Source organism: Apteryx mantelli, chromosome 3, assembly GCF_036417845.1.
Source record: "Apteryx mantelli isolate bAptMan1 chromosome 3, bAptMan1.hap1, whole genome shotgun sequence".
NCBI classification, from domain to species: domain Eukaryota; kingdom Metazoa; phylum Chordata; class Aves; order Apterygiformes; family Apterygidae; genus Apteryx; species Apteryx mantelli.
In genome coordinates, this window is record NC_089980.1 from 18,685,138 (window position 1) to 18,701,985 (window position 16,848).

At 40.8% G+C, this 16,848-nt stretch overlaps 1 protein-coding gene across 4 annotated transcripts in view; it reads right to left on the minus strand.

The window, feature by feature from the left end:
• The window catches only part of UGP2 (UDP-glucose pyrophosphorylase 2), a 28,131-nt gene extending 11,617 nt beyond the window's left edge, over window positions 1–16,514 (minus strand). Inside the window, exons 1-4 of one of the 4 annotated variants that reach the window (XM_067292800.1) lie at window positions 15,745–16,225; window positions 14,642–14,896; window positions 9,688–9,815; window positions 9,038–9,145 (exon numbers count right to left, since the gene is read on the minus strand). In XM_067292800.1, coding sequence (XP_067148901.1) covers window positions 9,038–9,145; window positions 9,688–9,801 — 222 coding nt within the window. In that variant the 5' untranslated portion in view covers window positions 9,802–9,815; window positions 14,642–14,896; window positions 15,745–16,225. Of the gene's footprint in view, window positions 1–9,037; window positions 9,146–9,687; window positions 9,816–12,334; window positions 12,483–14,641; window positions 14,897–15,744; window positions 16,226–16,495 lie in introns of those variants that run through there. The other 3 variants (XM_067292798.1, XM_013961589.2, XM_067292799.1) reach the window with 3 other exon arrangements.
• Between the last annotated feature and the right edge of the window lie 334 nt (window positions 16,515–16,848).

Sequence of the window (16,848 nt, forward strand, 5' to 3'; positions counted from 1 at the left end):
CAGGCCTGCCTCACGCTCTGCTCCACAATTCCTAACTACCAGCTGCTCTGGGAGCACCTGCCCTCGGCTGTCTCTCTGAGGTAAGCGTCTAAAAGATTTTTTTATTTGGGTTTGCGCTTGTTAAGTCAGGAGCTCAGCCATCCTCCGAAGACTACAGAATGAATTTGTTTGTCTGCTTGTTTAGGCAGCAATCTGTTTTCTTTTGAGGAAATTAGAGAAAAAGCTAGAAAACATTTCAGTTAAGACTTTTTCTTCCATGTCCAGGCAGCCTTTCGCCCTAGTAGTACAGAAGGCTATAGCAACATTGTATTTGTGAGTTTTATCCTGTTCTACCAAAATAATGTACTGTAAGCTCCATGGGCAAATGCAGAGTCTCAGTGCTCCACAGCAGAGAAGCCAATCTTTTTCTTTCCATTTCCTGCCTTCAAGCAGGTTTAATTTGATAAACAAGTCTAACAGGTAACTGATCTGAATATAACGTCAATGGTGTGTGTGTGTGTGTCTGTGTGTGTGTCTGTGTGTTTTAATTCAAAAGACTTATGCATTCATAAGGTCTAAACATCCCACATAAAATATTAAAAAAAAAAATCTAAAAACCTAATCACCTTGGACTTCAGGTAAATAAAGTTGTAGAGATACAACTAGCTAACAAACAGCAACACTTGCACTTACATGAAGTTGTAATGTTACACAGGGGAAGATATAAAATGCCTCAAGACATACCAGTAGCTGTTGGTCTGTTTGTTTTTCAGGTAGCATGTTCTCTGCATCACTGATGCCCAATGCACCAGCCTTGGTGTTTCCTGTTCCTTAAAGGTGTGAAGAGGGAATAAAAGCAGGCCCAAAGTAGTAGTGGTTACACTGTTTCTATAGGATTTTTACTCTTCCTTTCCTCACACCAGAAGTGGCAGAGGAGGACAGCTGGAAGGGTCAGATCAACAAATGGCAGCTTAATAAGGGAGACATGCTATAAAGAGAGATAGAGGCCCTCCCATCTGTGAGCTCTGAAGGAAGTATCCCTCCCCTCTATCCTCCACTTAGCGAGGACAAGAGTCTACATTTCTCCGGGCATTCTCACATACTGTTCTTCCTACTCCGCAAGTGGATGTTACAAGTGAGTTTGTTCCCCTGAGCTGTTTTCACGTAATCCAAAGGTTACTAAGTGTCTAATATTTGTCACTTGGATCTATCCTGGCTTCCAATATAATTCTGCCACGTGCATAAACAACAACTGTTGAAAAAATACTAGCATGAAAAAGTTCCTAAGTTGGGGCAACCCTAACAACCTAGATAAACACAGTGCCAAAGTTACTTCCTAGAAGAGCCAGATCTACCAATCTCAAAAAGGATCATTTCATACTGCCCACACAAGCACTTTATGTTATAGAGGAACACTACAGCCCTTCATCAGGAAACGTATGACTGGCAATAGAGTTATTCAGCTGAAATTAAGACAGAGAAAGCCTTCACTCTGCAGAGTTGTTTTATTTACAACTTAGCTGAGAAGCTCATTTCTTCCAGGAAGTGAGACACAGAGAACTAGGAGACTAATATTTGAAAGAGAGAGCAAACAAAACACATACATACATACATAGCTTATCATATACACAGCACATGCTGCGTATACCCCCCCCATACACACACACGCACACACACTTTCTCCTAAAGAAAGCTCTCCTGAAAACATTAAGAGATGGCGGTAAATAAGGACTAGAAGAGTCAGCTACTTAGGATATGAGGAAATAGAAAAACAAGTTATATAAACAGTACCTTTCCTATCTGGACAAAAAAAGAAAAAGTGCTAGATTATGAAGTTTATTCAAAGGGAAGCTTGTATGCCAATCTTCATGATAAACAAAAATTAAAACTTTATCATTCCTGCATGAAAGTTATATTTCATGACACACGTAATCGGGATCCTCTGAAGATACCACCCTACCTCAAGGGATTGGCAAGCAGCTACAGCCGACCTAGAAGTATCACTGAACACCGTAGGTTTATGGAGCTTGCCATCAATAAACCCAAAGTTCTAGCACAGCACCCCCTCCATAAAACAGAAGTGACTCACCTGAACAAACACTGCAGAAAGATAGTGGCTACAAAAGCTCTAGCAATTAGTTATCAAACAGGTCTATGACCAAAAAAACTCACACAGGAGACTGGTCTTGCATTAGTGATGTCTTAGCATCTCCAGATGTCTCTGTCTTAGCAGTGCTGATGTGCTGTGTTGCATGAACAACAACTACTAGCAGCAGCACTGGCTATACCCATCGGAAAGCAGTCTATGCAGCAGCATCCACCGCACTTCCGGTGTGAAGAGTTGCAGTGTACTCTAAGCACTCCCTAACAGGACTGTATGGCAAACAAGACGACTTCATCTGTTCCTGTAAATCACTGCCTCATGCCAGTTCAGAGCAGGATGCTTGCTGCATTGGCATTAAACAGCCACACAGACTTACTGCCATGAATTAATTCTGAGGCAACACTATAAGGTATTAAGCAGGCAAAAGGGAGCAAATCTGGAGGTCACAGAGGCCAGTGACTCCTGGATCAAAACCACAACTTCAAGCTGAGCTACAGCAACGAGTCTGTATGTCAAATCTGGTCATCTACTCACTGCATATCCAGAGGAAAAAACAATTCTAATGGACCTTCAACAAAATGGGACCTTATTCATTTGAGATTTATTGCTAAGTGGAAGCTAGTGATCCGTTTGCTGGGGGAAGGTGGAGAAAGGAATGTTACAAACAAGCAACTCCAGTTCCAACTGGAGACAACACCATTTTCACCATTGAGCCAAACTCTCATAAAGATAATTTAGACCTTAAGCACTGCCTTAGCATAAGGATGGCCAGTTCTATATGCTAAAAAGAATAACAGAGGCATATTCTATAAACTTGAGGTAAAACAATTTCCATGTAGCATATGAGAGAACAGAAAGTTCTTTGCATCTCATTCACCCTTCCATCAAAAAGGATACTACATGAAAGAAAAACCTTTAGTAATCTTCTAGAGAGTATGCAAGGATCTTTGCTATAAACAGGTTTGCAGAATATTAATATGCAAAAATCGAACAGAAAAGGAGTTTTGTTATCTAGTGCAGTCCCTCTCTTATTCCAAATGCATATCCGTTCAGGAATACCATCTGTTCGTAGTTAGTTTATTCGGTCCACAGTCCATTTATTCTGCTATATTTTCAAACGGAAACATGCAGAATAAATGAAAGAGGCAGGACATAGGATATAGCATTTCAGTGCTGCAGGATGCAACTGAATAAACCATAGAAGGTAAAAAAAAATTCTGACGGTTACAAGTACAGATTTGTCAGAAAGGCAGGGACAGCTGATACAGCATGAGGGGTCATGAATGTAGGAACTGACGGGCAAACATCCAGTTCCAAGTGAGCGCTGAGAAGAGTAAACAAACATGCACACATTCTTCCAATTCTTATCTAAAGAGACTGTCACCCAAACTCCTAAGCCCTTTACACTATACCTACACTAATCCCTACTATCCCCTACACACAGACCCTTACCTCCCCAAGGTCAATACTGAGATTAGTTACTCACGTGTAAGAGTAGCTACATGCTGTTAATTTAAGATTGCTCCAAAAAAGCACACACTACTGCCTTTCTACAGAAAGCATACGGAGGAATTTGATTCTAAAGTTCTTAAAACTTTTCAGGAATAGAAGCATACAAAAAGTGGAATTTTGCTTTGTTTTGTCAACAAGAGTTTCTGCTCAGGCTGGATAGACATCCTTAAAAACAACTGTTTTTCCCATTAACAAACAGATGAGAAACACCAATTTTAATGTACTGAAGGTATTCCTCATGAGAAACCTTAAAGGACAATTCACTACAAACAGGAGCTAGGGTAATTTACACCGGGGCTGGGTAAAGTTCAGAAGAGAAATATGCATAGATCCTCACTCCCTGCCATCATCATCTCCTGTACATTGAAAGGTCAACACCACTCCATACGAGACTGCCAGTGGATTTAAAACGCTCAGGTTTGAACTCTAGCTGAGGGGGACATGAGTCACAGCCACGATGTTCAGACGCTGCCAGAAAAGCCAAAACAATGATTTCATCTTTCAAGTCTCGCTACATTCTTGTTGCATCACTCATAATACAGTTCTTCGAAAAGAAGAAAGCCTGCTTTTCAGTTAAGGACCAGACTGTCCCAAAATAATTTGCTTTTGCTAAAGTACCAACTACCCTTTTATGTCTTCACTGTCATGTCTGAAACTGGCTTATGCAGAAAGCTCAGAGTAAAATCTTGATCCTGCTGAAATTAATAAGTCCTCTATCAAGGATTTAGTTCATTTGCTGTTGCATCAGCTACAACACAAAATTTATAACTCGGCCTTGCTAAGTATTTCAGTTTCTTTCAGCATAGGCAATGGAAATGACAACCTGGCAATGAAGTCCTTGATCTTGAAAGTTCAGAGAACAACAAATGTCAAAGAACTCAAATGCAAGCAGGACCCTTGCAGCATCAGGATTACTGCAAGTCAACACTGTCATCTAGCAATTCTGGTCATGTGGAAGCACGAACATGCAGAACTGCTTCATTACCTATAAGCGCACACACAAGAGTAAGAAGTGCTTCACAGTAACAAAAACCAATTTTTGCTCTAAGGATCTGGAATACTGGGCTTGACAATAGATGCTGATAGGGAAATACTTCAGGAACAAAAATAGGCAGGAGGGAGAAAACTTACAGATACATGATTACAGAGTTACTCATTTGAGATGTCTCAAACAAAACTGCTTGGGATTGTTCTAAAATGACCTCTAGCTTCATTTGGTTCTGCAGACAATGTCACAGAAGTGATTTTTGGAACAGTTTCCATGAGGCAATGTTGGGAGTTTGACTAATACATTTCAGAAGCATACTCCTAGTGCAAGAAGGTTTGGAAAAGTTTGCCAGAGACACACAATGAGCAACAAGGCTGTCATCATGAGCAGACTGGAAATGAATACACCCATATTAATCAATATGTATTTACAGAACACCAAGATATTATTTACTCAGCACCAAAGGAGTTTTAGAAATAGCAGCAAATGAACCTTAAAACCTGTTTTCTGAGTTAATGATTAGGAAGATATTTTGCTTTTGAGTAAGAGTTTGCCTTTTTTTCTTCTCCTTCAAGATATAGTTCACTGAGGTGACAGCTTGAGCTGCAGACAAGCATCCAAACATAAAAACAAACAAAGAAACCCACCTCTCTAATAGACAAGCACCTTCCACACTCAAATTGCTTAGGATGCTCTCTTTATGTCTTAGATGAAGTCTTGCATTGCTATTCTGAGATTAACTTGATTACTGCAGTTCCCTTGGAGGCCTCCCAGCAGGACTTTTCTATTGCTTCCAACTCAAACAAACACACCGCTGCAATCTGCATCACCAGGATTAAATTACACTTGCCGTGTCCACACTCTTTACCTTGGCTCCTTGTTAAATGGCCCTCTGACTAAGTACACTTTCTTCTCTGAAGACTGTAACAGGAATGAGTTCTAACTATGGCAGCTATCACTGTAAGCCTTTGGACATTTAGAAGGAAAGCATCTGTAAGGAAAAACAAGTTAGAAGTTTGCGAATATAATGTGAATATAATGTGAAATGGCTTCAATCTTTTGTTATCATTGTCTTGAACCTACAGTTTGCTTCCCCATTGGTATTAATTGTGGCACTAGAAATAGGGAGGCCAGGGATGAAACCTCCCATTAAAGAGAGGACTGTTACAATACAATCATTCATACATTCAATTTACTGGCTAGTTCTGACAGGAGTTTTTACTTCTCAGGGTTATTTTCATTCTTCTGTAGTACCCTAGATGCTTCAGGAATAAAAAATAAATAAAAAATAAACTGCACTGAAAGAAAAAGCACAATGGATAACAAATTCGGTCACCCATGGAAGTCTGATCCGAAATTCTGCTCCTGCGTAGCATAGTCATAGCATTGGGCAAAAGCCTGAAACACCTTTCCCACTGAACCAGAAACTCACATGCATTTTATGTAAAATAAAAGATAAAAAATAAACCCTGTAAGTGCAATAAGCCATTCACAAACTTAAACCTGTTAACCACTGCCATGTTTTTAGGTTGTTGGGTTTTTTTAAAGTATATATACATACACACATGTATAGGTATATACGTGCAAGTGTGTATACATACACTTTGAGATCTACCAGGTATCAGTTGAAGATTACATATGACAGAATTCTCAATGGTTTGGACAGATCACAGAGCAAACCAGTTCCCCAAAATAATAGCAGGCAAACCAATTCACACCGGGAAGGGTAGATCCTTTCTAGACCATGTTTGTAATGCAAGATTTTTCAAAAGCAGCTGAGAAACTCTCTTCCCCTTCCTCACCCTCCTGCCCCTAAAATGAGGTCTTCTGAATGGATAATTACAAATCACTTGTCAGATTACCAACTAACTATCCAAGAACATATAAACATATAACATTTGCTGTGCTGTCCTAAGAAGACTAGGAGGACTGTATAAGGTGAGTTTTATAGCTAGGAAAAGAAAACTTAGCTAGACACAACTGAAAGAGCTCAAGGAGAGCTGAACAGCACCACTCAGGGAAAACCTGCATGTATTCAACAGATGGATACCAGTCCCAAACAACTCAGTATTACGGCCCCTGTTACGAAGCCCTTCTAAAATCATCATTCTTTATCATTTCATAAGCTCCCACCATTCTTATCTACTAGTAAGACTGGTAATTCTGGTCTTGAAGAAATCAACATTTACCTAAGAATTCCACAGGTCATACTCCTCAGCAAAGAATAATTTGGTAGATACTATATCGCAGATCACTTGAAAGCGTTTCATGTAAAACACCTTTCACTTTCCACAGTACATCCCTACATGATTTACATATTTAAAATGCGGGGGAAAGAGGGCAGTCATAAATACAAGTAGGGCTTCAGGAGGACAGGAAAATGGAACTCATAGTCAGCAAAAATCAAGGAGATTAAGTTTGCTCTCAGTTTTTGAAACTACTCAACCCACCTCCTGTTAGTCCAGGAAGTCTCTAAGTATCATTTTATTCAAGAAATCTTACTATGGGAAAGAAGTCTGGGAATATTTTTTCCCTAACTTTCCCCCTCCCCCCTCACCTTTCTTCTGTGAAGTTTATCAAATAGGGTTATGTGATTTGGAGTTCACGCTAGGAAGCAGAATTTCCTCTAAGACCATGCATGCATCTCACCTGAGCCAAGGTGACACGGGTGCAGGAGAGCAGGGTGGGTTTTTTCTTTTTTTTTTTTCCCCCCCTTCTTCCTCTTTCTAATGTGGTCACAAGTTCCTACATAGCTAATGGATACAGATGAGGGTAAACCAGCACAGGCCAAAGGAGAAATACCCTTTCTAATCTTGCCCTCTTTTCAGCCCTCTGTGATCTAAACCATTCCTCACAGACATTTGTCTAACTTTTTAAAAAAAAAAAAAAAAAAAAAAAAAAAACAGCTTGCCTTGCCTGGGAGGTTACAGAATCCTCCATTGATCTATTTTAATACTTTACTATCCCTCCTGTTTGACAGTCGCTCTCGATGTCCAATCTGAGAGTTTTCGGTCTGTTACCTACCTTAAGCTTTTCCACTGAAAGTGCACAAAATTTTAAAAAATGGACAGTAGTTCTCCTTCTCCCCAAAGCAGCCCACTGACTTGCATCAAATTGCTAGAATTTAATCCCAGGATTTATCTTCATCTTGAAACAGAGAACCACTTATTTCCTCTTAATTATATAAAAAAAAGTAGCTGCAATAATGAAAGACTTATCACTCCTTGGGGTCTCATCCCCCTCTAGACTAAAAGCAATGCCCTTTCCTTCAGCCTTCCTTGTCAGTCACGTTACCTAGAACTCTAATTTCTCACTTTGCCCTCTTTATTTAAGGTGGATTTTTCTCCCCAAAAGCAACACTTCATGCAGCGTTACAGTACAGAAGAGAGAGACATCACATGCTTTTGAAGTTAAAAGAAAACACTCAGCCTGGGAAAAAACCTAGACTTGCTCTAAAACAGCATCATTCTTCAATGCTTTAGAGAGCAGCACTGCATCTGTTCTGGAAGTAACTGGAAAGCCTGCTTTTCAGTTGCAAACAGAGCCTTGATTGAATCATCACAAACAGAGAGGCTAAAAGAAACCACAAATGTGCAAGGACACAGAAGTCCCACAATATGCCAAGATTGCTACATTGGGAAAAGCAAAAATTCATAGCACAGCTACACCGTCAGTTACGCAAGAGCCAAAAGACAGCCTAGGACCACAGATGAATCAATAAAATGAGGTTAGGTGTAACAGAAAGCGTTTATTTCAGTACTAAACGGTACTGAAAAAAAAACAAAAACCAAAACAAAACAAAAAAACAGATTTAGTGCTTTTTCAGCAGCATCTCAAGTGGCAGGTTAAAAGTTCTAACAACATACATGGCATTAGAAGACTACACTCCTTTAAAAAAAAAAAGTCAGTCAACTACTTGTTTCAGATTTCCTGCTTTTACTGAACGGCTGTAGAGTATAGAATTGCTAAGTGAACTGTAGAACCCAGCCCACTTGCCATATGTCCCTCTCAAATTATTTAGCAGAATGGATTGTTAGAAACAATCTCATGTGAGATGGGCGACCTTCTTTCACAGGCAGGAGGGAAAGGGGAACAATGAGCATTCTACGCACCAGGAGGTCCTACGTATTTCTCCTATAACACAACTTATCATTTACTCCAGAGAAGGTACCAAATGGTAAGATGGCATCTATCCCATTCATTCCTGTGCTCAGAGAACAACAGAATACCACCGCAGAACTTGATACATATGTTAGGTAGGACCTGATGTTCAGGAACACATACAACATATGTCTATAAATAATTCTTTTAAAGTTAGACCTCAAATAAAGTGCTGTCCTACATTATTTTAAGAACCATAGTAGTTATATCCATTCTATGGTAACTACACCATTTGATACAAGTTACAATTCTCAATTTTATATTCTCTAGAGTGTCACTGCATTGCAACTTACAGAATCTTCCGGAGGTCTCTGAATCTTCCCCCAGTCCACAGATGGGCCCTTTTCTTGTAAGAATCTATGAAATAGTTTCTTAAATCCTTCCAGGTCTTTTTTTGTGTGCTACAAAGAGAAAATGAATTAGTTAACACTAGTATTTAATGCCTATGTATTTAATTAGGAATCTTTTCTATAAACTTGATGTACAATCCAGCCACAAGAGAAATTTTGTCAGCACTGAAGTACAGGCATGCTAAATTTTAACCAAAACCTAAAACCATTTCCACTAAAACTCAAGGTGCAAAAAGAAATGCAGAAACCTAAAATACAACTCTTTAGTCAAAACCATAACCCTAAATTAGAATTCAGCCCAATCTTTAGGAGAAGAACTTTACCCTCCCTTTCTATAATCCATTAAAGATTCTATAGAACCTTTAATATTCAGAGATGACTAAACACTTGGTAATAACTCTGTCACCTAGTTACATGGAATTGGAAGTCTCCTACTGATGTTGTATCCAGGCTACTTTTCTACACAGGATCAGAGCATGCTGCAAAAACAAGGATCACAGTATTCTGTGATTTGTCTCCCTCTGTAAAATTCACTTTAGTTTCCTACATCTACTTTCTCATGCTTTGAGTTGCATCCTCATCTTACTCCTTACCTCTAGCTCATTTGAAGGTGCAGTTGAAAGTATCTTATCAAGTTCTACTTTCATTGAATATTCCAGCTCTTGTCGAATGACTTCCTGAAACTGTGATGTGCCAGCTTGAGACATTGCTTTTCTGAAATCTTAAGCAAAAATAAAAAACACAGGTTGAAGGAAAAAGAGGAAAACTAGCTTATTAGACAACAAATTGCTTTCTGATTTCTTTAAAAAAAAATTAATAAACTCACATAATCCAGTCTCATTTTGTTACTGTTTTAGCACTCCAGGAATCTGAAGCTTTTGTTCCCAGTAACTTAGAGCACAGACATGAAATGGGGCCTCAAAACAATCTCTCTCTCTCTCAAAAAAAAAAAAAAAATCCCCCAAAACAACAATCCATCTCGATAAATGTCTGAAAATCCCCAACAGCACACTTTTTTGCTGGACAGCTAAAGAATTCAGGTCCTACCATATCATCATACTTTAGCAAGTAAAAGCATGATAAAGCTTTTCACTAAAACCATTCTTCCTTCTATCTAGGACACTGTGATCAAGGGTATCCTTCTGTTCACACAACCAAATAAAAACATATGTTTTAATTATTATACAGTGCACTTTCACACAATCTTCAGTTTGTTCCAGTAAATATTCCCTTATTTTCTCTATTTTGTGAATATTTTCACACTACACTGTGCATTTCAGTTACTAAGCAACCTAGAAAATTAGTTTGTCTATCACTTCAAGCATTTGTTCTGCTTTCAACCATGATAAGCTCAATAAATGTGAAAAAGAGTAAGTACACAAATTATCTACATAGTAAAGTGCATATAGTCAAAGCACCTCATAGAATGAAACAGGAGATAACATGATGTCTATTTTTCAAAAGAAAGCACATGAAGCAAGTGCATTCTCAAAAGACATTCCAAGTATGATCTCTAAAGCCCTTAGTTAATTTAATTTCTGCCAAATCCCTTGAGTAATCACTTCTCTGTAACACAGAGTGATGTACTGCCAAATATAGATGGAGTTTTAGAAACACCCTGAATACCAGTGCAAAAAGGGACAGGAAGAAACTTTGCAAGTGGACAGAGTAAACTGCCCAGAAATAGTGTTAGAAGAGGAAGCTGTGTTTAAAGTTTTTGTATGAATAATATTCATTAAAAAAAAAAAAAAGATATTCTATTGAGAATGTCTAAGAAAGCCAGAGGCAGTTCATTTTAATACAGTTTTGATTTTATTTTATTTTTTAAAGCAAAGTATTCCACAGCCAGAGTTTCCTTGCTTTGAAGCCCACAGAAGCCATTTTTCTGACTGCACTGTTTTGTAGGTAGGGGAAAGGAGAAGAAAAAAAAAGAGAGAGAGAGAGAGACAGACAGACAGACAGACAGACAAGTGCTGCAATGCACAAACTGTGGTGCAACACAGCGGAAATGAAAGCTCAAGACAAACATAACAAATAACAATAGGTTCTTTTTTAATCAAATGCTTAATTTATTGGTAAAAACAGGTAATGTGTGATCTGGAAAGATATACCTAGCGGGCTTTCAACAATGTGAAAACATGCACAGCTCTTCATTAAAAAGTGCTCCCTCCTCCAGAAAAATAATTAGATACACACTGGCTTAATACTTTTATACAGAACAGCCACAGGTACTGTTTTTCCATTCTGGCATTTTGAGTTGATGCATCTTGAAACACTGTTTAAACTTCCAAGGAAACAACAGCTACAAGATACTTTCAGACGTTTGTAATCCTCCCCTCAACATGTTGCAATACATGCCTTTAATTACAGCAACAACAGTGTCCAATCTTATAGCTCATGAGGCTGTAAAACATGTGAACCTCCCAATATGATGCAACACCTCTTACAAGAAATTCTAAAAGCATCAAGTATTCCAACAGAGATGTTCATTCTTGCTGTTAAACTTATTTAGTCTAAGTAAGACTGAGCCAGCTAACAACTTTCCCAGGCTGCCATGTAAGTAGGAAAACCCTGATAGTTCATATTGGCCAAAAGGCCTGTACCTACCAGTTAAAAGCATTTAGAGATTTAAGTAATATCATAAATGGATCAAAAGAATAATGCATAATAATAAAATTGTGATAATATCCTAGTGTTTTATAATACTATAAATTCTCTAAGTCTTAAAGTATTTGATCATCAATGTCCTTGCAGAGAAACAAAGTAAGCCTGTTGCTTTTTCCAAATAGCAAGTGTCAAGCATGCAGATTAGTCAGCTTAGATGGTCCATTTTTTATCTAAATCTGGACAGTCAAAGCTTCCAACAGCGAGGGCTCTACCCCTCACTGGCAATGAAGAACACTTAGGCTTTACCTTGACCTCTTAACTGCTACTGCAATTCCACCCAGTCTCATCCAGATTCAACATGTTAGGGCGTGGTTGCCTGGGGAGAGCACTATTATTATTACTACTACTATTACTACTATCATTATTCTGCAGAAAGAAAGAGGAAGGGCAGTTAGAGTTGACGTGGCTGGAGTCCATAAAAACATACTTTCAACTAAAGTATTACAGGTGCAGGAAAAGTATCTATTCTGCATACTTAAGAATATTAATACTTTAACTGTCAAGAGAAACTGCCACTCAAAGCCTTTCTGCTTTAAGTATGTAATTGCAAGTCGGAGACTTTTAAGCATTTACCTTATTACAAGACGTCCACCAGGATTTGGACTGGATGGGGGAATCATGGCTTTCTCTAAAGGCTCTCTGAAACAATCCTACCAGTACAGCATTGGTGTATCTGCTCCAAACACGAACAAACTCAGCACTAGCTGTTCCCATGTTGCTGCACCTCAGAGTTTTGAGAAAGAAGCATAAGAAGCATGACACAGGCTTACAGATGCTGCTTGCCACCATATCAGTCTTCTTGGGCATGAGCTATTCATTCGCACCCGTAAAACATCTATGAAACTAGCAACCCAGTCCCACGAGCACCTATTATGAATGACTGCAATGAGATCCATCGCTGTTATTCATACATTCCAGCCTACTGATAACAGAAGCACAACTGCAGTCCTTTAACATATGCTGCTGTTAAATTTAACAGCCCAGGTTAAGGTTTACTCCTTGCTTCACCATAATAGCAGTGGAGATGCAGAAAGGCCAGTGCAACTGTATAACTAAAAACAGTTATTTCCTACAGGCAAGTAAAGTTTTCTAAAACTATAATGAAAAGTAGTAACTGTGCCTCTATAAAATAAGATGGGAGGCAGGGATGTTGGATAACTAAGAACAGATTTCCAAGGGTACATGCTGCCATAAACTTCCAAATTATGTTAGAAAAGAATTGTCCTTCAAAGCTATTTTGCAACCAATGCCTCAGATTTCAGCTTAACCTCACTTTTATGGCGTCAGTATTCTTTAACACTCCTCTGAAGGCAGAAAGGGGTGATATAAAATAGTCAAAGACTCTTAAGAGACTGGTCCACACAGGAAACTAGCAGGGAACAGGAAAGCATATTTTTAAGTATTTGAGGTTTCAGAAAACATTGGACTTTGAAAATGACCATCCAGGACATCTTATTTTAATGTCGTTGGTAATGCTGCTGTAGGCAATGCTTTCTCAAGTAGTACAAAAAGGAGAGCTCTTTAATCAAGTTACTAGTAGTGTCTGAAAGGCAGAGAGTTTCACTGAAACTCTACTGTCCCACCATTATTTCTAGTTTGCTTTTGTGCTTTTATCTCATTATTAACCTGTCCCCTGCCCTCGCAGTATGAATTACTGTACATTGCAAAATATTTTCAGGATTACAATAAATAATTTTATACTTGGCATTTGAAAAAACATATGATAAATCAGATCAAGGTAAGAAAAAGCAAGTCTTAATATACTATTAGAAACAGAACAAGGACAGGCTTCCTCAAGAAAACTGCTCAAAAACAAATCAGCAAAGACCCCTTATTTAGGGGTTTGCATGTATTTCCTTTTTGCTCTTCCTCCTTCTTTCACTTTAATTTAAAAAGGAGAAATGCAATAAGGTTAGTTTTAATGCCCTAAGTGTTCATTAATTCAGTCAGAAGAGAACTTCACTGCCTTGGAACTTGGATTACAAGGTCCCAGCACAGGAGGGAGTTGCAGTGCAATTCAAGCAAGAAGTCCTCTCATGGAAAAAAATGGGAATCTTTTGTGCTGAGGGTTATGAATTTTACTTTAATTACTTTTGCAATCAAAGCAAGCATACAAAACACTTAGAGCAGACAATTTTTTTTAGATCTCCTTGGAGTCAGACTATGTGCATAAAAATCAAGGAGGGCCAATAAGTTAAAACACACAGCTAAACTTTAAATCCTCTATCCTTCAACTCAGTGCTGAGTGTACAGAATGAATGCCTTAACTTCCTCCGGCTCCACTGAAAGTTCAAGGAAATTTTTTATCCCTGACAAGGATAAAAATCTCTTCAAATACCCACACTCTATAATTCACAAAGTTAATGAATGTAACTTCATTTGATTTTTAGAACTGAACATACCCACTCAGCCTTTACATTCTTCTTTTTCTACTGCTATAAACAATTTCTCAACATATGTTGTACTGAAGCATACATGAAGTGAAATGTATATCCTGTCTCTCCTTAAGGGACAAGCATGTTAGCCTGAGCTAACTCAGAAGTTTGTGACTAGCAAGCCATTCCTGCCAGCAGTGTACAGCAAGAGTTTAGATGTTATGATCAGACACAGCTGGATTTCTCAGCCTAGCGGCTGATCCTCATGCTAAAAATATCACTTGACATTGCCAACATGTTTTAGTATTATTGGCCTAATAAAAGAATACTTAAATGGTTAATGCTTTTTCAAAAAGCTTTTATGATTGTCAGGTCCTTGTAAAGATCATAATCACGTTTTAAAGTATTACCATAGGTTTATCCAGCTTTCAGTTTTATAAAAAAAAAAATACCCCTTGTCTGCAAGATGGCTACCTTCAGCAGGAGGCTGAGAAAAGCCAATTACCTTTTAAAGTGTTCTTTTGAATTGTATCTTTGCAATCTATTCACACAAGAAGTGGCTTATATTGGTAACTTTCAGAGTGTCAAGTTGAGAAACATGGCTGTAACACTCCTCCTCTTCAGTTCTCTGTATTTTGTCCAGGTGTCACAGGACATTTGCAAACAGTTGATGCATTTACGTAGCAAGTGTTGTACAGTCCTAGACATTCATTCAGTTAGTGACAGCAGTTTTCCAAAGCCTGCAAAGCTTTGCAGTTTCCTGCAAAATCCAAGTACATATACCAAAAGACCTGTTTATGCATACTGTTTTTTCTATAGGCAGGGTTACATTTGTTGATAAGCCTGCATTGATTTATAAATATATAATAAAAAACCCTACAGGCACAGAATTCATTACAGAAAACACACACACACCCCCATTAAGAATAACCCAAAGGAAGGAAAGAAAATTGCCACAGCAATGCACCAAAGTCATTTTTCTTCCTGAAATGACCTCTTGTGGGCTGGTTCCCTGTTTCGCAATAAAGGAATCTGAAACTCAGACCACGTACATACACATACACACACACTCGCACATAGTAAATGAGATTACCAGAGCCTACTGGGATCAGAAAATGCCAAAATACACCCAAACCTCCAAAATGAGCGAGGCCACTCAAGCTCAGTGCTCTTCTCCCCAGTTCCCCTACTTTATAAGACTGCTTAGCGAAGGGGGGAGACCGGAGCTCGCAAGCTCCCTTCGTATATTCCAGCTCTCGTCTGTGCATTAACTGTGGATACCAGCCCTGCAGCTACAACCGCCTCAACCTGGTTTTACATTGCCTGTACAGCGATACTGAAAGAGAGACACATATGCAGAGATAAGCGAACGAGGCAAAACACAACTGACGAGGCCCTGCTGTCAAATCAACGGAAAAAAAGAAAGAAAAAAAAAGAAAAAAAAGAAAGAAAATCTTGCAAATGTTAACTCGGCTGCTGATCAGACTGATACACCTATCGGTGCCATTTACTGCCAGCACTCTACTGAGCTACTGGAAAAAAATAAAAAAAGGACACCTAAATAAACACAGCTGAAGAGTCAGAAAATTACAAAGCACGTCAGCTTACCTTGTGCAAAAGACGACATTTTCGCTCTTTAACAAAATAAATAATTTGCTTTTATAAATATAGAAAAAAAATTACCAAAAAATTATACAATAAAAGGCAGGGAGGGGGAAGCTTTCTCTTTTTTTTCCCCCGTGCCGCCTCTTTCCGTGTGCTCGCCGCCTGCCCTTCTGCTCTTAGGCAGTTATAAAGCAGCAATAATTTAAAAACGGGAAGAAGGAAGGGGTATCCCACCAGGGAGGAATCAGTCCCCCCGTCCCCCTCAGGGAGAAACCTAACAACTTGACACGGTCTCCGGCTGCTGCTTCCTCCTGCGCTTGTCCCCTGGAATACGCGAGCCCCTCTCGCGCCGCCTGGTTAAAGGTAAACCCACAAGAATTTAAATTTCATCAATGAAAGAGGCGGACCCAAAATTCTTCGCATTTCGCCGCCCCTCTCCCCCCGCCCCGGGCAGGGCTGCGGCGGGGACGGGACGGGCCGAGCCGGGCCGCGCCGCCCGGCGGGCTCCTCCCCGCCCCGGTGGGGCAGCGCGGCCGCCAGGCCCCGCCCCGCCCCCCGCGCGGCCGTTACGGCCGTTAGCGGCTCCGCCTCTGCCCCAGGCGCCGCGCCGCGCCGGGCCGGGTGTCGTTCGTCCCCTCCCCCCCGCGCCGCCGCCGGGGTCCCCTCACGCCTTCCCCGGCGGCGCCCGGGGCCCAGGCGGGGCCGGGCAGCACCTCCCCGCCGCCGGCCCCGCGGCTGCGACGGAGATACCCACCTCGTCGCTGCCGGCGCGGCGGGGGCGGGGCGGGGCGGGGCGGGGCGACCGCGAGGCCCCGGAGCGCCGCGAGCCGCCCGCCACAGCCCCCGCCTCCCCCGCCCCCCCGGCGGGGGCGGGGCTGGGCCCGCGCCGCCTTCCCGGCAGGCCCCGCGCCGCCGCCGCCGCCGCCAGCGCGCGGCGGAACGGGGTGGGGGGAGGGGGCGCCGCCAATCGCGGGGGGCGGCCGGGACTGCGCCTGCGCGCGGCAGCGGCGGCGGCTGCGGCTGCGGCTGCGGCGCGTGCCGGCCTGTGCGCGTGCGCGGGGTGCGCACGTGGGGGGCAGTGTGTGTGCGCGCGTGCACACGTGTGCG